The sequence below is a fragment of the Chelonoidis abingdonii genome, chromosome 7 (assembly GCF_003597395.2).
Source record: "Chelonoidis abingdonii isolate Lonesome George chromosome 7, CheloAbing_2.0, whole genome shotgun sequence".
In the NCBI taxonomy this organism is placed as follows: domain Eukaryota; kingdom Metazoa; phylum Chordata; order Testudines; family Testudinidae; genus Chelonoidis; species Chelonoidis abingdonii.
This window is the reverse complement of record NC_133775.1, coordinates 25,556,734-25,579,419: the sequence shown is the minus strand read 5'-3', so window position 1 is coordinate 25,579,419 and position 22,686 is coordinate 25,556,734. Positions and strand designations below refer to the sequence as shown.

Genomic DNA, 22,686 nt, shown 5'->3' with positions numbered 1-22,686 from the left:
TTTATATCGATTTTAGTGCTACTCCTCTCGTCTGGGAGGAGTACAGAAATCGATATAAAGTGCTCTTTATATCGATATAAAGAGCGTTGTAGTGTGGATGGGTACAGCGTTAAATCAATTTAACGCTGTTTAAATCGATTTAAACGCGTAGTGTAGACCAGGCCTTACATGGGTTTCCCTCCATGCAATGACATTCCAACTGAGGGGGATTCTAGGAAGCTTCTGATAATATGGTTCCAGTAGGCAATTAGCTTGGGGTAGTAGGCAGTTTCACCTTGTCTCTGGCAGATCCCCACTAAGATCTTTGGGTTTGAGTGTGGAGCCTCGTGTCTTCCACATATGGGGAAGCAAACACCACTTCTATTCCCGACAGAAGAATTCCAAGAATAGTCTGCAGGTTTGGCCTGGTGGCATTTCTATTCCCCTATGTGGGAATAACCTGCACAATGGAGAATGGAGCTATAAGATTTGTTTTATTGTATAGAACGTACACTTTTGAAATGACTGAATAATCCTGAAAGATATACAAAGTGAAATAAAAGCACCAAAAAGACATTTAGTTTTGAGCATATTAAAGCAGCGCTTTGTTCAAGGCAAACTACAGTTCTTTTGTTTCTAGAACTGGTTTTTTTTAGCCCCTAATAGGACAGTTTCCATGGTAACTCAAAATGAACAGATTGTGCATTGGGTTCAGTAGATTTCTGTTAAGCATGTTTCATCTGCCTAAAGTTAGGACAGATTTTTAGAACCTCTGCTGTGGTTTGAATGTTCATTTTTCCTTATTGACATTCATGTCCTCCAGTTTATAATCTCTCTCCTTCCAAAGGCAGAATCTGGATCTATAATCTGAAGAGATGTCACTGCATATCAATAAGGGAGAAAAGCCCATAACAAAAACATTGGAGTTGATAAGCCTGGAGGACTGTGGCCTTCTGGATGCTCATGGTCATCTTTTAAAGTCAGATTCCTTATGATTAATGCTGTAGAGCATATGTGAATGCAACTGCCACTTTACTATGTACTTTATGTCCTGGAGCATGATTAAAAAATCATAGTGTATTCTCCTGCAGTCTGACTCAGCTTCTTAAATAATTTAATCACTGTGTATCTTGAAGGACTGATGTAGAAGTCCCAGTGGAAACTAAAAGTTCTTGTATAGCTGATAGAGGTGGGAACCATGTTCTTTGTCATGTTGTAATTTCAGCCCTTGAAGTATCATCTCTGTAGTGCTGGATTATTCCCGGGGATCTTGTCTTCCAAAAGTGGGGAACTGAGAGACAAAATAATGTGAGAAATGAGATAATATGGGTAGAAGCAGAGAGAAGATCTTTGATATCCATAGACCTTTAGCTAAAAGAGAATTTGAATTCACTGCCGTCTATCCCTCTTTTGAAAATTGTTCTGCTACAGTATTGACTAGGATTTTTTCCCAGGCATTTTGATTCTCTCTTGGACATTTATCGGTTGAGTTTTTACTTATGGCAAAGTATCAGGATGGATATGTTGCTCTACTCCTGGTAGTAACAGAGTCTGTTTTTCATTGGTTGAGTTGATACCTTTCCGTTTATATTTGCGTATCCTAAAACCTAATTTTTTACATACTCTGGGCTCGAAATGATAGTGTAGCGATGCATCTTGAAGAGTTGTTGCCATATTTTCTAAACAAGAATTTGCTTTCTGGGTTAGTAGAATGTAATTCTGTTTTTGAGAGAGTTTCTTTCCCTCTATTTCCTCTTTCTTTTGTTTGTTGCTTTTTGAGTAATCCTGGGACATTTTCTAATTATAAAACATTTTTCCTTTGCAAAACAGATCAGGTTATGCAATTTGCTTAATACAGGCGATTGCATGAACTCCTGAACAGAAAACCTTTTTGATATATTTCTGACATTTTTTTCTTTTATCTTAAACATACTTGACCATCTCCATTTTGTAAATGCTATTTGCACTCATAATCAGGTTTAAATAAGGTAGTTTGCTGTGGGGGAAACAACCTGCATCCGATCTAGCAATTTATTTTGTGGCAAAAAATGTGTGTGCAAATTGCGCCCAGAGTCAGGCACTCGGCATTTTTACAATTTTTCCCCAAGTATTTATGTCCATCTAGCTTTCATCCCCTTGACTAAGGCATGTTCTCCTAGGTTACCTGGAGTGTAGGTTTTTTAAATTTTAACTAATTCTTGCTTTGTTAGCATATATTCAGATTGTAAGCTTCCACCTATTTTCTAGACACAATTCTTTATCTAATGAGGGCATATTCTTACTCTACAGGCTGGTTGAACTTGAAGCAGTCCATAAAAGCTTTGCCTTTCACAAGAAAATAATTTGTTACTTCATTCTGAAGCTCTTTGACGTGATTCACTGGTTCCAATTAATCTATATTCTTGTTTGGCCTGAATGCACTTAAATTTAGACCAAATGGTAGACTTCAAAATAACTATTGAATTTTGAATGATAAAACATGTCTGAGTCCTAGCATCAAATGGCACAATAGCAACTAGTTCTCTGGCATGGCCAAGAAACTCAATAGTAAGCATAACGGAATACAGTGAGCAGTAATACAATATAGCCATGCCAGAAAGCAATTCTGTAATCAGATATTGTATGTGCAGATGCACACACCTGCATTGTCTTTAATGCAAATATTTCTTCATTAAATAAAACAGATAATAGAAATAACAATATTTCTAAAAATGAGTATTAGAAATTGGGAGAATACAATAAAAATATATTTCCATTGCCATAAGCAATCCTGTTACCTCCCAGGATGAGAAACCAAGGATGAGGTCCTGGTCTGAGTAGAAATAGCAGGAGCTCTTCTCCAGCTGTCTATTTTTCAGTTGGGTCATTGGCTGCTGTCATTTTCTTTAATGAAGGAGCTGTAACTGCTTGGCTGCCTAAACAGCAGCTCCTCCCCGCCACGCCTTTAACTGCAGGGAACTTGCAGGAGGCAGGGACATCCAGTCCTATTCCATTTGCTAGGAATGCTTCCCATCTGCCCACCTATATTGTGGGTTTTGTTTTTTTTTAAGGGGGATATGCCAGGTATGATAGTGGACTAACTTCAATGAAGTAAATGCAGTTTTACTAGATCTGATTGCTTTAAGTAATGCAACCTTGTATTAGGATTTATTATCAAAGGAGAGTAACATATCCAAATTAGATTAATTAGTTCACTGCATGGGATAGTAAAAGATGTTAATGGAGAAAGAAAGGCCAAAATGGAAGTGAAAGGTTGGTGCTTAGATGAGGAGCAGCGGATAGGCTGGAGCTTTGTTTGATCCAAGGTTTTTGAAATAGAAATTATGGAGAATGTGCAGTTGAAGAAAGATATCTCTGTGAGAAACCTAGGAATCACAAATCTCGTTCTGGAATTATGGTTGCAAATTAGATGGAGAATGAAGATAAGGGTGAATCTGAGATATTTGAGCATTTTAGGTTTAGGGCAAGCAGTTTTGTACTGTTTTAAAAGGTTGTAGATATTGTTTCTCTCAAATGAAGGTAAAATTATTAGCTTGGAAATATTCTTATTGAGTTTTAATACTGATTGCTTCGAAGGTGAGCTTGCAAGTTTAAATCTGCTGTAAAATGTTACTGAATGAGAAGAACTATGAAGAAATCACTTCTTCCACATTGTTGTAATATGATCTTTTAACTGGGTGAGTTCTGACTTAATCTAATGAATACATTTGAAAATTTCAGGAGCAATACTTTGGATGTGGAGGATCTGGCTTAAGAATAAATGTCTTTTTATTTCTAGTTCATCATGTATAGCATTACAAGGGCATTGCACCCCTCTGGCAGGCCCATTGTTACAGTCCTAATACATATCAATATGGGGTATTTTATATTTAAACATTTGGTTAAACAGAATACATCGACTCTGATGTACGTGACCATCAGGACGCTAGCCTAGATAGACTTTTGCAAAGGAAGGGAATTCAGCTGCTGCAGTTCAGACTTCATGATTTGGCATAGGATGCAGTGCATGACTTCTGTAATTGGATCTATCTTCTGATAGGCTTAGAAATCATGGCTCAGAAGAAGAGGAATGGTCAGATCTGAATGGTCCTAAAAACTGTCTGCATGAGATTTTTTAGGGACAGTGAATCAATAAAAGATATGGGTAAAGTAAGGAAGTGGAATTTGGTTCATTCTTTCACAAGACATTATGAGCTGAATGCATTGTGTGGTCTTTTTTTCAGAACTGTTCTCTAAACAGTGTTTCTAAAATACCTGTCTACATCATCTCTGACGCAGAACCTGTTCGTTAGAACTATTAGTTCCAGATATGAGTAGGAATGGAAATGTAATTCTTATCTGAAAATTTGCTTTTGCAGATTTCTTCAATTTACATGGCCTCCCTTGTGTTGCCTTACAATGTTTCGGGGTCTTACCGAGGTGCAAATATTCAGGCTCCTAAAGCATTCATGAATAGCAAGTGGGGAACAGTCAGCTTGTTTATTGAAAATTATAAGCAATTTATTCTAATTTACATTATAAAGGTGTAAAATATACAGAATCATTTTAAAATTACAAAAAAGAGAGCCATATCTTGACCTGCAATTAATGCTGCTTTGCACAGTGGAGCAAAGCAATGCTGAAATCAGCAGAGCTGTACACTGAAGGATCGCCTCTATGTGGTGGAATCCTTGGGTGGCATAGTCTTAGAGGTTCATATACCACTTCACCCTCCTGGCTGCCAGTGCCAGGGGGTATGTGGGTGAGAAAATTCTTGGCTCCCAGAATGGCCCCTGGTAGGCCATTATCAAGTGGCATAAAATAATGATGTCCTCAGGCTGTCGTAATTTACTTCAGGGACCATCCTGACACAAAGCACCCCCAAAATTTAGTGTGTGCAAAGGGCATATTTGTGCCTCCATTTCAGCTGCGCCAAATGCTGCTCAGTCCCTGCTGAGGATCTGCCCCAATGAAAGCAGGACATGCCATATAGCAGTAACCCACAAATGCATGTATCTCTAATTGCTCAGTGGCTGCCAAAATGTTCTGCTAAATCTCAACCATTATTTTAGTAGCTTAGCTGCATAAGGTTGCTTGGAAACCAACCCACTTACCCCTCACATTCCTCCTGATAGCTGTTCTTTGCAATAATATCCTCACATGACACACTTGTATCTAGACATGCATCCCTACTTCACTTGAGAGCCCCATTGTAGAGGGTGTTGGTGCTTGAGACAATTACTAAATAATGTGTCTTGCGGTAAGTCACTGGGGTATTAAGTCACTGTGCTAGTCAAAATGTGTTCCAGCATTGAATACAAGCAGTTCCACATAGTCTAGTAATCTACTTCATTTTACTTTATCTTTTATTGAGGATAATTTCTAATTTAGTCTTTCAGATGTGTACGTACACTCTGAGTAGCTGGATAGTTTTATGATTGTAACCCATATTCTAATCTCTTCCTTCCTTTCTTTCATATATTTCCCTCACTTGTGTCATGCCTAAATTTAGATTGTAAGTGCTTCTGGATAGAACTGGGTTTCTTCTATCCATTTCTGTAAAATGCCCATCACAGATTTAGAGACACAACGATCAATAATAATAGAAATCTGTCCTGTGGGTTTTATTTTTTTACTTGATCTGTTTTCCTGACCTTTGAATCAATGGCCATATTAGTAATTCCCACTACCTGATGAAGGCAGCCATTATCAATGAGCTGCTTTAAAACTGCACCAGATGTTTCTGGTGCTTATGGCTAGGAGGTTTTCAAATCTGCTTTTTTCCTCTCCTTCTTTTCCTAGTTGACAACAATCTTGCTTCATTGCCAACCTGACAATTTGCTGCTCAGGGCAGGAATGACAGTCAACCCTAAGCAGTGGGAGGAAGACTTGCAATTAATGAATTTTATACGGTGCTATATCAACCTTCTTAACAAAACATACGGCTAAAAAACAAATAAGTTTAACCCTCCGCCTCCAAACCCAACCATACATGAAATGACTCAATACAATGAAATTAGCAATTTCACACACTTTTTCCTGTTAATCTTGTTTTGTAACCATGAGCTGCACTTTTAAGGACCAGTTAAAATAATTTGGTTTTACGTACACAGGTTGTGGAATAAGGTGTGCTGTTTCTCCAGGGACTCATACTTTGCCAAGGGAACACACACATCCGTCATTTAAAAATTAAAAATAATGATTATTCTTTTATGGATTTGTATAGCACTGCAATGGTACACTCTGCATTACAAAGCTAACAGACCCTCTCCCTATCCTAAAGAGTTAGACCTAACCAAGATAAAGCAAAAACAAAAGAATCTTAAGGAGCTCATTGATAAAGAGGTCAACTTAGGAACGACTGGTGGAAGTGTGTGCTTTAAGGAAGATTTGGAAGGGAGAGCAAGGCTGCTTGATGGACAGAAGTCAGAGAGAGTCAAAAAGCTGGGAATAGGAAGACCTGTAAAAAACAGTTAAGGGAAAGGACTGCGGGTAAAACTGGAGGAGAAGTAAGCGAGGGTAGAATATATTAGACCTTGAAGGTGTTTGCATCAAATTTGGCAAAAGAAAACCGAAGGACAGATATGCAAATGAGGAAATGAAAATGTGAAAAGCAGGATTATAAAAATCTAACTTTAAAATATGCTAGTGCAATAGGAGATGGCCCTCAGCAGAGATTTTCTGACCTCATTCAATCTTTCAATGATATATTTAACGGGACAATATTCAGGCCCTTTTCCACTTCTCGAACAGATGTGTAGCATACCGTAACTCTAGCGTGGACCTGTATTGTGACAGGCTGTGACTCTATGCATAGTCCCTTCCAGACTGGTTTTGCCATGGCAGGAGTAACCTGTGAGAGAGGAGGGGAAACTAGGGCAGGGCGCATACATACTATAAACAGGCTGAGCCCATCCTTTGACTCTAGGTCCTGCCTTTTCATACCTCCATGGGTTAAGGAGTAGGATGACACACCATCTGATCATTTCTTTTTCCATGGACTTGGAAAAGGCTGTCTGAATTTGACCTCACAACAGAGATGACATTGCACTTGATAGGAGGGTTGATCTTAACACAACCATTTCAAGTGGAGCGTATGTTTGCTTGGGTTTTAGTTACACCTTTTTCTTTTTAACTCATCTCCTCTAAAATATGTTCAACCATTGCTCCTACTCTAAATGGGATATACCTAATGAGGCAGGGAAATCGAGCATGACAGACTTCTGTTTGTCTGTAACAGAACCACATGTGCCACCATTCTGAATTGGATGGAGAAAACTGCAAAATGTAAGGGATGGAGAATAGGGCTTTGAAGCCAAAGTAATCTTCATTGCTTTCCCATAAGCAGATAGCTACTTCACTGTGTGTGTGAGAAGACATACTTAGATAAGCAATTACCTGGTCTTCAAAGTCAAATTCGGTATCAGCGATATCTCCACAATCCATAGTCAGACTAAGATCAAGTACATTTGGCCCTAAAATATGAAAGGAAATGAAACTTCAGAAATGGACTGGCAGTTTTCACTTCACATGATGGGACATAATTATATTTCCAATCTCAATCAGGTTCTTTCATTGTCCATGTGTTTGGTTTGTTTTTTTTTTAAACAAAACTTGTCCAAGGAGTCATTTGTATGTAAAAGAATACCAGTCTGTGTGATTGTTCTTCAGAGATGTCTTTTAAAAGCTACAACAATCCTAATAATGAGTGGTTAATGTGATTAGTATACTGTCTGAATTACAGTGCCTTTCATGTATTCTGCAAAGTGTTGTACACTGTGCAATGCAGTACAAAAATGTTACTGGAATTTTAATTAACTATAAAGTTGGTGAAGAGTAAACATAATTTTATACACAAAGGGATCAAGTAATGATTCTCAATAGACTGAGAAAGACATAATCTACTTTGTGTATACTAGTAAATCAGAAGGGTTGCATTTTACATTTGCTTTGCTCTAATGTAAATGACTTCAGGGCATTGGAAAAATAGGGCTCAATACCTCCCGAGGTGCTCGAGGTGTCCAAGACTAAACTGGTGTGGTAGGAAAATCTATCAATCTTAGTCCAGATGTACCAACATACAGGCTAGAGCGATGGCCCCTAGCACCTGCATCCTAGAAACATCTATTCTGGGACCACCAGTTCTGCCAGCAACAACTCCCCAGTGCTGGCAGATGGATTATGGCAGTCCCCTGTGTTCTGGGGAAAGGAAGGATTCCCTGTTCCTTCTACTGCAGTAATAATTTAGCCCCTTTCATAGCTCATCACAGCCCACCAGTATCTGGGACTTATGAAAGTTTCAGTGGGCACATTGTTACAAGATTATTTGAGTTCCTGATAACATAAACTCAATATATCTTCTACTTTTTGCCATCACTTTAGTAGACTAATTAAAAACAAAAGTTACTACTCTTATTTAACTTTCAACTTGTCTTCACTCCACTGATTTACAGAATTTTAAACCCTAACATTATAACAAATTCAAATAATGAGAAAATCTAGGACCCAAATGTTGAGTCCATTCTAGACTGCAGCTACAAATTAGCTGTCAATAAGCCCGCTGAGGGCCTAACCACCATTTACCAATTTGGGAGCAGTGAAGAACTAGAGCAGCTAATAAATATAATTTTTATTGTAACCCATTGTCATCAGTCAGGGTTATGGATGGGGAAGCGGGAATGATGTTCTGCTGGGTTGCATGGTGATCATGCAGCAAAATATCTTTGGGAGGAACAGGCACTATTGACCACGTAGGGCATGGCTATACTTGCAGATGTAGAGCGCTGTGAGTTAAACCCGCCTTCGCAGAGCGCAGCAGGAGAGCCCCGCAGTCTGTCCACACTGACGGCTTCAAGCACACTGGTATGGCCACATTTGCGGCACTTGCAGCGGCACTGAGAGCGGTGCATTATGGGCAGCTATCCCAGCATGCAAGTGACTGCAACGTGCTTTTCAAATGGGGACGGGGTGGGGTGGAGTGTGACAGGGAGTGTGTTGTGTATCTGTGGGGGGAGAGAGTGTGGGTTTTTGGGGTGCTGAGAGTGTGTCAGCATGCTGTCTTGTAAGTTCAGGCCCCCCAAACCCCCGCCCGCCTCTCTCTCACTCACTCAAAGCAAACAGTAAATGTTTGCTTTTTTCCTAAGCTGATAAGCAGCCAGCTTCTCCGAAATGGAGCTTTGAAAGGGCATTTCCACATTCCTGCAGCCGATTTCACAACGACAAGAGTGGCCACTTGACTGAAGGGATTAAAGGACATTTCTGGAGGCTGATCACAGCACAGGAACGCAACACCTCGTTCACACTGGTGCCGCGGCGCTCCAGCAGGTGCGCAGCAAACATTATTCCACTTGCCGAGGTGGAGTACCAGCAGCGCTGTATCTGCAGAGTCAAAGCGCTCTACATGCCTTGCCAGTATGGACAGGGAATGAGCTCGGGCACCCGGGGCTTCTTTATTGCGCTGTAACTCACAAATGTAGCCAAGGCCATAGTCTTAACGCTGCCACTAATCTTTTGATTAAATTTTTTTTTTCACTATTAAATCTAATTCTTATTTTACTGTGTATATGGAGAGCTGTCTGTATCATGCACTGTCCCCAAAGGCTTTACTGTTTCATAGTTCCCAATTCATTTAAGCATCAGCTATTTTTGTTTATTTTTCACATTTACATAGTAATCATCTGTGTAGGTGGTGAGATGAACAATAAGAGAGAGAACATGAGGAGCAGAACTGGATAGCATGATGAGTAAAACCATAAAGCTTTGTAAAAGGAGATGACTCCAACGCTGTTTAATTTGCAATCTATATTATAATTGGCCAAATTCATCCCTGATGCAGCTTGTTGACTTTATGGGATTTACACCAGGGATGGATTGGCCCACCATCTGTGGGTTTTTAAAAAAAATGTTCTTGTATATGTTAACAATTTGTTATATTAATATAGTAGAAAAGGATTACACTTTCCCCATCTCTGTAACCGGAGATGCACCTGTGCTGCATTCTGTAGGTTGGTATAAGTGTTTTGTGAGGTGTTCTAATGAAAATACCTGGTTTTATAGATAGGTGCAAGAGGACAGAATTAAGATTACTATGAGAAGCTTAATTAAGTTTCTTGTATTTTATGCAACTGAAGTCTCAATCTTAATATTGCATCAAGGCAGATAACTAAGCCTGAATCTTGATTGAGAATGACCTACCTTGAACTGCCAATTGTTTTTAGAGGCACTTTTGTACAATATTTGATTAACTATCACTAATATTCCTTATCTACTGGGAGCACTATGTCTCCTCCCTAACAGGGAACATTTACATTAAATATTGGATTTAGAAGCTAAGTACTTTTTAGGGAAATAGACTACCACAAACTTTTAATGTAAAGATTGGGCTGAAAGTTAGTGGTCACACACAATGTATTTTAAACTAGAAAAGCCATAATAGTTCTGTATTTGTAACATGGCAAATTGTCTAAGGCAGTTTTTCCTTGAACTGTGAGGCTTGTTTTCTTTGCAGAAGTCCCAACTCTTTTGCAAGGTTCAAGAAAGGGTAGGATAAATTGAGAGATTTTTTTTCTTTCTTGTTTTCACTGAGAACTTAGTGAAAGGAAAACCATCTGTCACTCTCTGACTATTCTAGAGAGAGCTATGTTTTTGGTGAGTGAAATAAGAAAAACCTAAAAGAGATGCCCTGCAGTACACTGTAGTAAAAGGCTATTGCGAGAATAAGGAAAAGCAGTAGGGACATAGCAGAGCTTTTGGATACCATTGCTGCAGTATTGATAGGACTGGAGAATGGGGTAGGTAGTTTGCCAGTCTAACTGTACTGTTATGGGGAACACACCTAACTTGCTGGACCCACACTAAAGCCTGCTACTACAGGGATGGTAGGGGAAGAGAGCAGGTTTGCTGGACATCCACTGAAGAGAATGGGAGTGGGAAATGGCCAGTTGATCAACCTGTATAATAATGGAAGTGATGAGGATAGGGATGGGAACTACCACTGACACACTAAAAGACCTTGAAAGATGTGGGGGAAGTCAGAGGGCTGGTGGGTGTTCCGAGTCTCAACCTGTTTGCTTAAAACTTTCTGTACCCATTTTCAGGAGGCTTATGCTAAACTGGTGTTGCTGTCATCAGTATTAATGGAGAAACAAAAATTCTGAACTCAGGACCAGGGAAATAAGTGGATGAAGAAAGAGTTGTCAAATGTTTTCTTTAAAATATCAGTGCATGTTCATGGCTAGTCTATATCTAGCAGTGGTCTGGTAATACCCTGCAATCATAAACAAGGTTTAATTAATGTTGTGGGGTTTTTTGCATCTTTCTTCCTAATGTTAAGCTTGTACACAGATATAGGCTGCAAAGCACTTTAGCATATGGTTAACACCAAGGGATACATCCTTAGCTGGTGTGGATCATTTTGCATTCCATTGTCCCATTCCATTACAGCATTTAAATGCTTGCTTAACATTAAGCATATGACAATTTACATCAGAGCAACCCATAGATATCTTAGTCATCCCATTGACTTCAATGAGCTACTCATGTGCTTAAATGTTATGCTGGAATGGAGTCACAGAATGCAAAACCCAAGACCTGATCTGAAAAGGAGCACTTATAACCTGAACTACCTCTTTCAGTTTTGACATGTATGTGCATATGAGGTTGGGGAGAAGTTAGTTAATTTTCACGTGTACTGTGTTTTCCAAAGGGGAAAAATGGAAAGGGTTTTATACAGTTGAGTACATTTTTTAAAAATTTCCATTGACTTCTTTATTGGAGCTCCCTTAGCTAAATAATCAGCTCCACAACGCAGAAGAAGTTATTGAAGGAAGAAGGTACTTCAAACAATTTTATTTACTTTTGTGCTAAACTTTGCATCTTTAACACAGAGGGCAACATTTATGCTATTTTGCAAATTGAGAGTTCAATCTTAGTAAAGATTTGGCTCAGATTTTGACACCTCTTTTGTCGTTATGAAGCTGAATTGCACAGAACAGTTAGTGAAAAACTATTATCGAGGTATAACTCATGGGCGAATACGTATAACAGATGTCTGGATCCTAGCACAGAAATGTACCCCAGTGTTAATTTATTATGTTCATTTATATTGAGTCAAATTATGCTGATCTGTCTAAATTTAGCTGCTGTTAATTTGCCATTGAAAGGTAGCAGAATCACATTGATGCAAGTTAATTAAGCAGCTGTTTGGACAATTTGTATTTCAGTAACGTAGAGTTAATATAGTCCCACACAAATGTAAATTTTTTTTTATTTGCAGTCCATAAGCCTCAAATATCCTTACACAATATATCTTTTTAAGAACAACGGCATTTGCGCTTTTTACATTTGACATTGTAATAAAAATAATTTTAAAAAAATTCTGTGAAACCTAGGTTTGTCCATATAGTTAAAAAAATTAGGTTTAATACAGTCAAATTGTCCTTTTAGTTTATTAAACTCTCTGAAGAATGGTCTAACTCAGTTAATAAGTCTTACATTTCAGCATTCCAAATGCTTAGAAAACCATTTTCCAGGGAAAGATAATTAAAAAAAAAAAAGATAACTGATTGGTATTAGAATAACAGTTCCATTTTGCTCTCAGTAAGATGTTTCTAATACAAAATTTATTGCAATCTTTAGTGGTGGAATTTCATGACAGGTTGTTGCTTTTGGCAACAGTCTTAATATAGCTCACGGAGACACAATGAAAAAGAATATCTTTATCATCTATGAGCACACTGAATAGCTTTCTTTCTCTAAATATTTGTTGCACATGGATCTTGGAAGAGTAGTTCAAGGTACGGCATATCAAATATGATGATCTGAAGCCATGAATGTGTTCAGAAAATAATGTCTGTTTGTTAGTCATTATGAACCAAATTACATCTGCAATTATACTAACAGTTTAAAGACAAAATGAACTGGGGCTAAATACCTTTACAAACATTATTGATACAAGCAAAGAGCCTTTAATTGCCTGCTATTTTATTAATCCTCACACGCTTTCTGAAAAAGGGAGGTACCCAACTGACTGTATCCTCTTTGGTCTGATGCCCATGTTTGATATGGAGAAAAGGCTAATTACTGAAGTGATAGCTCTTAAGCTGGAGACTGGATTACCTCACTTTTGAACCCTATCCTGAAGGAGGACAAAGGCAAGTACAAGGTTCCTGTTCACATGAAAATTCACTCTAAGGCCTGGTCTACACTGGGGGGAGGGGTCGATGTAAGATATGCAAATTCAGTCATGGGAATAGCATAGCTGAAGTCGACGTATCTTATTTCGACTTACCTCCTGTCCTCACAGTGCGGGATCAACGGCCGTGGCTCCCCTCGTTGACTCCGCTACCGCCACTCGCTCTAGTAGAGTTCTGGAGTCGATGGGAGCGCGTTCGGGGATTGATATATGACGTCTAGATAAGACGTGCTATATCAATCCCCGATAAATCAATCGCTACCCGCGGATCCGGCAGGTAGTCTGGACATACCCTAACACAGAAGGGCCGAGGGGGGAAAATCCTCCAACACGTGTTGCGGAGCTCATTAACAGCTAATGTGGTTATTGGAGGAGCAGCAGATGTTGCCTGCTGCTCCTCTTGCAATGGGTTTTCGGCTATGTGGGTCTATGCGATCTGTAGAGCCACCGAATGCAACCTGTTCTGTAGGTGACATACACAATTTGTGCATTTCTGTGGCCCCCCCCGAGATCTCATATCCAAGCCCTGATGATTCCTAATATGTCAGTTCTCCAAATATTTGCCCATTCAAATGGGAAACATACCATTTCCTTCCCAGACCTGAACAAGAGCTCTTTGTGGCTTGAAAGTTTGTCTCTTTCACCAACAGAAGTTGGTCCAATAAAAGATATCACCTCAGCCACCTTCTGTAGCTGAGAACATTAGCAATTTCGAGAGGGTGGGGAAGAAGTCAAGAGTTTGTTTCAGTGTTTTCGTCAATATTTGATGGATATGAAAAACAGACATCACTGCTACATTTGATGTTGAAAATAAACAGTTTCTTATGCTTGTACAGTAACTCACCTGCCACTGCCTCTTTGGGAGAAAATAGCTTATTGTCGAGTGCCATGCGTATATCATAGAAAACTTCCTCTTCATCCCTGTCCGCATCAAACTGTTGGAAAAGAAGAAGGCAGTCAGACACTTCTGGACAGGATGAATTATTTAGATGAATGCTATTAAATAATATGCAGTCCAATCCTAAACCATTAAAGTCAATGGGAATCTTTCAATTTCCTACCATGGGCTTTGAATCAAGCCCTTAGCTATGATTCATTCCATTGCCAACTTGTCCATTTTTCACAGACTGCAGTTAAAAAGCAGTTGAGTTATTTTAAAAGACTGACATTTCCAAGGTAGAAGCTCAGAAAACAATATTAGTAATACATAGCACTATATTTGACACTTTTTCTGCCATCCAAAGTATCTATGTGGAGACTGTGAAACTACAGATCACATGAATAGTTCTTATCACCTGATTTTTAGGGGGATACTGTAACAAAATTAATTTAATTTGTAAGTCAAAATCGTTGAACTACTTCTGAATTGTGGCTCAAACTAATCTTTTAAATATGTGAGCCATTCTTTCAGAACTTCAGGGAGTTACTGGAAAAATGAAATACTTTTGAAAACTCACCTGTAATAAGTGGAGGAAGAAAAAGTTTCCTTTGTGTATTGCTATCTGATATCTGTACTATCCTGATTAATATAAGTTTACAAAATCACGTGGGGGGAGAAGTCCCTTTAAAATTGTACAATAGCTTCTTGAGTTTGACTTTTGCCCCTCTCTCATTTAGAAAATCCTTTGTCCAAAGTTTGACTTCTGTTTTCCTACATCCTAGTCTCTCATCTGTTTCATGAGCTCTCTGTCCCAATCCATCATTTTACACCGTTTTTCCCTGTTTCTGGTATTTATCACTGCACCATTCAACTAGATCATTTTTTATTTATTGTTCCTACTTAATAAATTATGAATGCCTGCTTGAAGATGGTTCATGTTTTTCTTTTATTGATTTGAATATGTTGCCAGCTGATTATCTGCAGTGTTCTTCATGTTAATTGAACATGGAAATAAAGGGGAAAATGTACATTTGGGTACATTAAGCTGCCTTTTCTCCTCAACTGAAGACAGGTATGTTTCCAAGAGAAAACTAAACACTCAGCGTAGACTTAGGGTTAAATCCATCCCCCACCCCTGATCCACCACAAATCATTCTAAGTTTCTATTAAACCAAACAAGCTTTCAGCTGTCCTTATACATGACCAAAATAAAAACCAGGTTCCAGATTATGATCTGTTCTGAGTGTTTATATACATCTTGAGCTCTTTTCTTGTCTATGAGGCTTGGAGCAATTTTAATCATAAACCGGCTTCTTGGCACAATTTTCCACATTATGGGGTCATTTTTAGAATAATGTGCTTTGTGATGCAGAATGAGCCTAAGGGGCAAATAGCTGTCCACTGATGAATGTGAGTTCATGAGCTTTGATGGGCTTGTCCTCTCAAGTTTGAAACTCTGCTAACAGCATGCTCCAGCTCTATAGTCAATGTTTGTTTGTCTTGTTTTGTTTGGGGATCCAGGAGCATGAGATTTCTTAGAGAGATTATGACACAAATGACTTAGTATTAGTGATGCAACCAGCAATAGGACATCTTGTTAAAAAGAATTAATCTTATTTCTAGACCTTGTCCTAGTACCGTAATTTATTACACTCTGTGTGAGAGAAGCCTGGCTGCTGCTGCAAAGGTGCAAACCCTTTTACAGCCTAGTCTAAATGCTGGTTGGAGCTGGGCTGGTCTAAATGCTGGTTGGCACTGGTGGAAGTTTAGTTGTTCTTCCAATACTTATCATGTATATTGGTTAAGAATACAGCGTGACACCCAAGGATTTACTCAGAAAGCTGTTAAAGCCTTTAGCTAGCCTCTACTTCTAGAAAATCAGTGTCACTCTGTTTATTAGCCCACATGGTCCTTCATGACAACTTGTATAGGACTCGCACTATACAAACTGTTCTGTATTTGTTGTTTGTGGAATTTCCTTTCAGTACCTAATAGTGGATTTAGAGGCAAAAAAGAATCCAAAGGAAGAATCTCTGATGGCCATTCATCATAATAGTTATCAACAGACAGAGACAGAATATGTGCTTTGGAGACCCAGAGAAATAGTCCTGAAAATGGGGAAAGAAAAGGAAATTTTGGAGAAAGAACAAATCTAACAAATGAGATTCTGAGAACAGAAAAGAACAGGGCATGCTGGAGGAAGGTATCTAAAAACTTGAAGAACCAGTACCAATAAACCAAATCCTACATAGCCACCTGGGTGTCTTCAGCATGCCTATTCCTATTCAGTCCTATTCCTTTTAGTTTCTCCCTCTAAGGCCTCACAGAATGATAACCACTTTTCTTCTAAGCCTGTCTTGATTAGGATTTAAAGATTTGACTAAAACTCTAGTCAAGACAAGGAAGTTGTACTTCCTCATGCTAAGCTGGTCAAGTCAAAGCCTTAGGCACCTCACCCCTGCCCTTAGGTTTTAACTTCACCAGTTTAGCATGAGTTAAAGAATACGCCTTCCTTGTCTACACTAGACTTTTAGAAGGTGTTAGTTAGATTAAGTAAGCTAACATCATCTATATCTATGATCTTTTACAGCCTAGTCAAGACAAGGCCCTCATGCCTGAAGGTTGGATGTGAAGGTTTGTCTAAAATGTTCCCCGTGCGGAGATACTCTTAAGCCCAACTGCTCCTGGAATTCAAGATAAGGTTGGTGACAAAGAGCACAATTTTCCCTCTGTGGCTGATTAGGTGTTTGTGATTCTTTAATAATTTTTAATCACTTACATAGGGCATTATATTTTCATAGGGCTTTACAAACACAAACTAAGTCTGCATCTACACTTGGTGCTGAGGGTGCAATTCCTAGCTCAAATAGAGGTACTCAGACTAGCTCCCATTGAACTAGTGTCTGTAAAATAGAAGTGTAGCTGGGGTGGCATGGATGGGGTGGGCAGTGAGGCAGGCTAGCTGTCCCAATTACAGTTTTGTACTCAGGGTGGCTGGCCTATGCTGCCATTCATTGCTGACCAGGCTATAGCAGCTACACTATTTGTGAACACTAGCTGGATGAGAGCTAGCAGAAGTATGTCTCCTCAAGCCAGGAAATCATACTCCAAGTGTAGACATAGCCTAAGCTTCACAACATCGTTGTGAAAGTAGACAACTTAATTATTATCCCATTTTTATAGATACAAAACCTAAGGCACCTAAGGCACATTGAAGTTAAATGATTTGTTCAAGACTGCACAGTGAGCCAGTGCCAAAGCCGGAATTAAAACTCAAGTTCTTGGCTTCTAGCTCCATTCTCAGACCACTAGACAATACTATCTTCATGATTCTTTCTTTCACAAGTGGGCCGTACCCCACTTACTCATGCCTTTGACTTCTGGATTGGTTACTGCAGTGCACTTTATATGGGACTGACGCTGAACACTGCTCAGAAGCTACCTCTGGGACATAATATGCCTGTCCATCTTTTTTAGACGGAATCATTCACAGGGAACATATCACCTCAGTTCTTCAGGAGTTGCACTAGCTTCCTATTGACCTTTGGGTGAAATTCAAATTGATTTGGATTTAAAGAGCCAGGGCCGGCTCTAGCCATTTTGCTGCCTCAAGCATGGCGGCACGCCACGGGGGGCGCTCTGCCGCTCACCGGTCCAGCAGCTCTGGTGGACCTCCCGCAGGCGTCCCTGCGGAGGGTCTGCTGGTCCCGCGGCTCCGGTGGACCTCCCGCAGGTGTGCCTGCGGATGCTCAACTGGCGCCGCGGGACCAGCGGATCCTCCGCAGGCATGCCTGCGGGAGGTCCACCGGAGCTGCCTGCCGCCCTCCCACTTGGCGCGCTGGGGCCTGGAGCCAGCCCTGTAAAGAGCTATGTATTTGGATCCTGACTATCTCAGAGATTGCCTCTTTCCCTGTACACTGTGACAACAACTGAGGCAAGTGTGGTCTTCAGCCTTAAATTTAACAGTCTGTATAGTGGTGGCAGTGCAGTGTCCATGGAGAGTCCTTGACTTTGGAATTTAATAATCTAGCAGTAGTTGAGTGACCTTTAAAATGAACCCCTTCACTCAGACCTTTTTCTAAGGCAGAATGGTGGACTTTTGTATCTTGAGGGGATGTCCTTTATATGTTGTTTCATAGCAAAAAATAGTATATTTTGTTAGACTTTGTACATGCTACTTGAGACACTGTAGGGGGCACATTTTATACATCAAAAATAAATACTTATGGCACATAAATCGGTGAATTGCTGTCAGATAGTCTAATTGCTATCAACCTGGGCCGTGTCACGTTTGAACTGATGAAAGGCTCTGTATCCCAGTATTAGCAATCCCTCGAGTAACCCAGTTTACCGTGGAAAATTGCTAGATCTTTTTGAAACATTCTAAAGGTTTCCCAGAACTCAAAACATAGCTGCATTCTCTAATTCCGGGGACACAAGATGTGTCTTCGCACTCTGAAAAATCTAAGTTGTACAGTGAAATCCTGTTACTGCAAACCAAAGAAAATCAATTATTTGAACACTTGCACTTAATTCAGTTTCTCCCTTATGTTACGGGACTTGTAATGCCCTGAGCTATGGGAAGGAAGGTAATTTTGATGGGGAAAATATTTTTGAAAGAAACAGAGATGTAGTTTTGTACTTCAGCGAATTATTACACATTTTTAAATGGCAATTCTTTGATAACTACCAGATACTTGATTAGAACACAAGGGTGCTCAACTGACCCTATTCAGTTTTAAACAATAGCAAAACCCTTATGATTAAATATTTTTAACATTTGATCTCTAAATTTGTTGGATTTTTCTACCTATTGAAAATAGACTTGCTAATCACAGTAAGAACAAAAGTCTCTACTATGTGTGCAATCCAGTTCTCTCTTTATGAAAGAGAATTTCAGAGCCCAAACAGAACAGGAGTACTTGTGGCACCTTAGAGACTAACACATTAATTTGAGCATAAGCTTCTGTGGGCTACAGCCCCACTTCATCAGATGCATGTAGTGGAAAATACAGTAGGAAGATATATATACACACACAGAGAACATGAAACAATGAGTGTTACCATACACACTATAAGGAAAGTGATCAGTTAAGGTGAGCTATTATCAGCAGGACAGAAAAAGAACTGTTTGTTGTGGTAATGAAAATGGCCCATTTCCAGCAATTGACAAGGAGATGTAAGGTACTGGGGCAGAATGGGGATAAGGATGGGGAAATAGTTTTACTTTGTGTAATGGCCCATCCACTCCCAGTCTTTATTCAAGTTTAGCTTGATGATGTCCAACTTGCAAATTAATTCCAATTCAGCAGTCTCTCATTTAAGTCTGTTTTTGAAGTTTTTTTTGGTAATATTGTGACTTTTAGGTCTGTAATCAAGTGGTCAGGGAGACTGAAGTGTTCTCCAATTGGTTTTTGAATGTTATAATTCTTGATGTCTGATTTATGTCCATTTATTCTTTTATGTAGAGACTGTCTGGTTTGGTCAATGTACATGGCAGAGGGACATTTCTGGCATATGATGGCATATATCACATTGGTAGATGTGCAGGTGAACGAGCCCCTGATGGCGTGGCTGATATAATTAGGTCCTATGATGGTATCTCCTGAATAGATATGTGGACAGAGTTGGCAACAGGCTTTGTTGCAAGGATAGGTTCCTGGCTTAGAGTTTTTGTTGTGTGGTGTGTGATTGCTGGGGAGTATTTGCTTCAGGTTTGGGAGTTGTCTATAAGCAAGGATACAGACTAACATGGCTGCTACTCAGAGGCCAAACAGGATCTCTAAAAGGGTTGATTACTTGTATGTGCTGCTAAGTTCTCTCCCAACCTCCTTTGGTGGATGCAAAATATCCATAGTCAAAGCATATACTTTTATTTAAAATATATTTATTCCATAGACAATAAATTTGCCCAAAAGCGGAGCACTAAAGTGAAGTTCTACTTTGAATAATTACTGTATAAAAATGGCACCTTTTTACTCAAGAGATCTGCATTCAGAATCACATCTGCTTAATTTTGGCCCTGACCCTGCCATAAGCAATGTGTGAGGGCACCCATATGCCTGCACAGTGCTCCATTGACTTTGCTGGGGCTCCATAAGGGTGCATTGGTGTGCCCAACTGGAACTTACTGCAGGGTCAAAGACTATGTGACTAAATACGTTTTAATTGCTTTTTTCTCTTTTTATCCATGGGGGGAACATACAATTGAGAGAGAGGGAGATGGATGCTGTTCCTTTTTGTTTGTTGTTAACAGAATTGCATGCTAAATTTTAACCAGCCACACCTGTACAATTCCCATTGAATTAGGTTGCACAGATGTGGCTGATGACAAAATCTGATTTATGCAACCCTTATCATGGATAATGATGCATGAAAAGGAAAGTAGCTAGCTTGATGCTCCCACGTGCTTGTCTATCCTACAGGCCCTACAGCAGCACAACTATGGTGCTGTTGCACTATAACATAGTTGTTTCCTACAGTGACAGAAGGTTTTTTTTTCCAGTTGCTGTAGGTAATCCACTTCTTCAGATGGTGGAAGCACTCTTCCGTCGACCTATCTACCTCTTATATGGGTGTTAAGTTGGCATAGCTAGGGTGCTTAGGGGTGTAGAGATGTATATGTAAATTTTAATTGTAGACTAGGCCTAAGTTTTAGTTTTCAGGGATGGCAGTGAGGAAAAACATATTTTTACTTGTAAACTGAGCACATTTGATCCGGAAGCCACTCAGAGAAAAGAACTATAAGACCTCACAATGCCATTGTTAAAAATACATTTCAGATTTGTACTTTAAGAAAAATATGCATCCTGTGAGCAGAATAGTTTGACAGTGTTTCCCAAACTTGGGATGCCGCTTGTGTAGGAAAAAGCCCCTGGCAGGCTGGGCCAGTTTGTTTACCTGCCGCGTCCGCAGGTCTGGCCGATCACGGCTCCCACTCACCGCGGTTCACTGCTCCAGGCCAATGGGAGCTGCTGGAAGTGGTATGGGCCGAGGGACATACTGGCCGCCACTTCCAGCAACTCCCATTGGCCTGGAGCAGTGAACCGTGGCCAATGGGAGTCACGATCAGCCAGACCTGTGGACGCAGCAGGTAAACAAACTGGCCTGGCCTGCCAGGGGCTTTCCCTACACAAGTGGCATCCCAAGTTTATGAAACACTAGTTTAAGACATCACAATCATTATAATTCAGTAATGATGCTTATAATTTGTAAATTGTATTTTCCTTGGGGTCTTGATTTGAGCTCTGTGTAGCTTGAAAGCTTGTCTCTTCCACTAGCAGATGTTGGTCCAATAAAAGATATTACCTCATCCACCTTGTCACTCTAAAATACATAGTTGGCTTTTGTGGGGGGTTTGGTTGTGGTTTTCAGTTCTTGCATATCTTCTACTGGTGTGGTCCAACAATCATAACAAGCTTTCAAAAGTAGGACATCCTACTCTTGGGCTAATTTCCTCATCATCTTTCAATTGAGGAAAAACTGCCATATAATTAATACCACTTGGAAGATTTGCAGAGCAGGAATCAGGAAGCATGGTAGCAAGTGGTGGAATATATTCTGATTATGTAGACATTTTCAATTACTGACATAGTCAAAAAGTTAACATATTAAAAATTCTCTTTCTGATCAGTTTTCCTTTGACCACATTAGAGGGAGAAATAAAAGTAATAATTTCAAACATGAAGAAAACTACAAAAAGCATAGAAGATGAAATAGCAATATGTCCTTCAGTTTCAATGTTTTTGTGTCTCATTCTGGAAAACAAGTTTCAGTACACATATTTTAATCGCTTTTAAACACATAACATGTTGTTTGGGATGCTAACCAGAAAAACTAGGCAATTCACAGGGTATCCGTATCCTGGCCACATTGAGCCTAGACACTGTATCACATATGCATTCTTCTGACTATTCCACCAGAAAGCAGAAACCTAGACTAAGAGATATAGGGTCCTATAAGCAAAAGGTGAGGGGAGTGAGAGATGGATTTCATTATAGGGAGGACAGGAAGGATTATATGGGGCCTTAGAAGGTAAAGGAGGAGAAAAATGTCAGAGCTGACTGTCAATCTTAATTATCTCCCTTAAGGAGACACATAAAGACAAAACTGTCTGAGACTCAGAATTATCTTTTGTGTTGATTTTTTTTAATCCAGCACCAAATGATTAGTTAAACCAACGTGTTTAACATGCATCCTTAATGCTGCACATGGGAAAAACCAATATTATCTGGAAAAGTTCTTTTGAAAATAAAATGCAGGTGGGGGGTGTAAGGAAATAAACTGGAGCTGTAATGCAAGCAGTGGCTGCTTAGGTGCTGAACAGTGCTCCATTTGCATGGCTTCTCCCTCTATCACTGAAGAAAGTTTTGGAGCTTTTATAGTACCTATTCTGTGATTCCTCTGCTTAGTTAACGAATTCATTGATGTCATATTTCCACTGCCGCCGCCTCCTCTTCAAACAAAGTTATATATTGTGATACAGCATGGCCAGAGGGCAGCATAAGAGTGTTAGCAGGGGGCCTTATTCCCTGCCAAGGGAGGAAGGTTTGCTTTAGATTAACTAGAACAGCTGTGGCCAGTTAGAGCACCTGACTCCAGTTAGAGCACCTGACTCCAGTCATGGGATATAAACCCCTGCTTCAGTCAGACAGGG

The 22,686-nt window shown here is 39.7% G+C and overlaps 1 protein-coding gene across 1 annotated transcript in view; it reads right to left on the bottom strand.

Annotated features, from left to right (window-relative positions):
• AK5 (adenylate kinase 5) overlaps positions 1-22,686 on the bottom strand; it is a 172,957-nt gene that overhangs the window by 73,756 nt on the left and 76,515 nt on the right. The window contains exons 7-8 of the mRNA XM_032802465.2: positions 13,995-14,085; positions 7,357-7,433 (exon numbers count right to left, since the gene is read on the bottom strand). Of these exons, the coding sequence (XP_032658356.1) occupies positions 7,357-7,433; positions 13,995-14,085 (168 nt within the window). The remainder of the gene's footprint in view (positions 1-7,356; positions 7,434-13,994; positions 14,086-22,686) is intronic.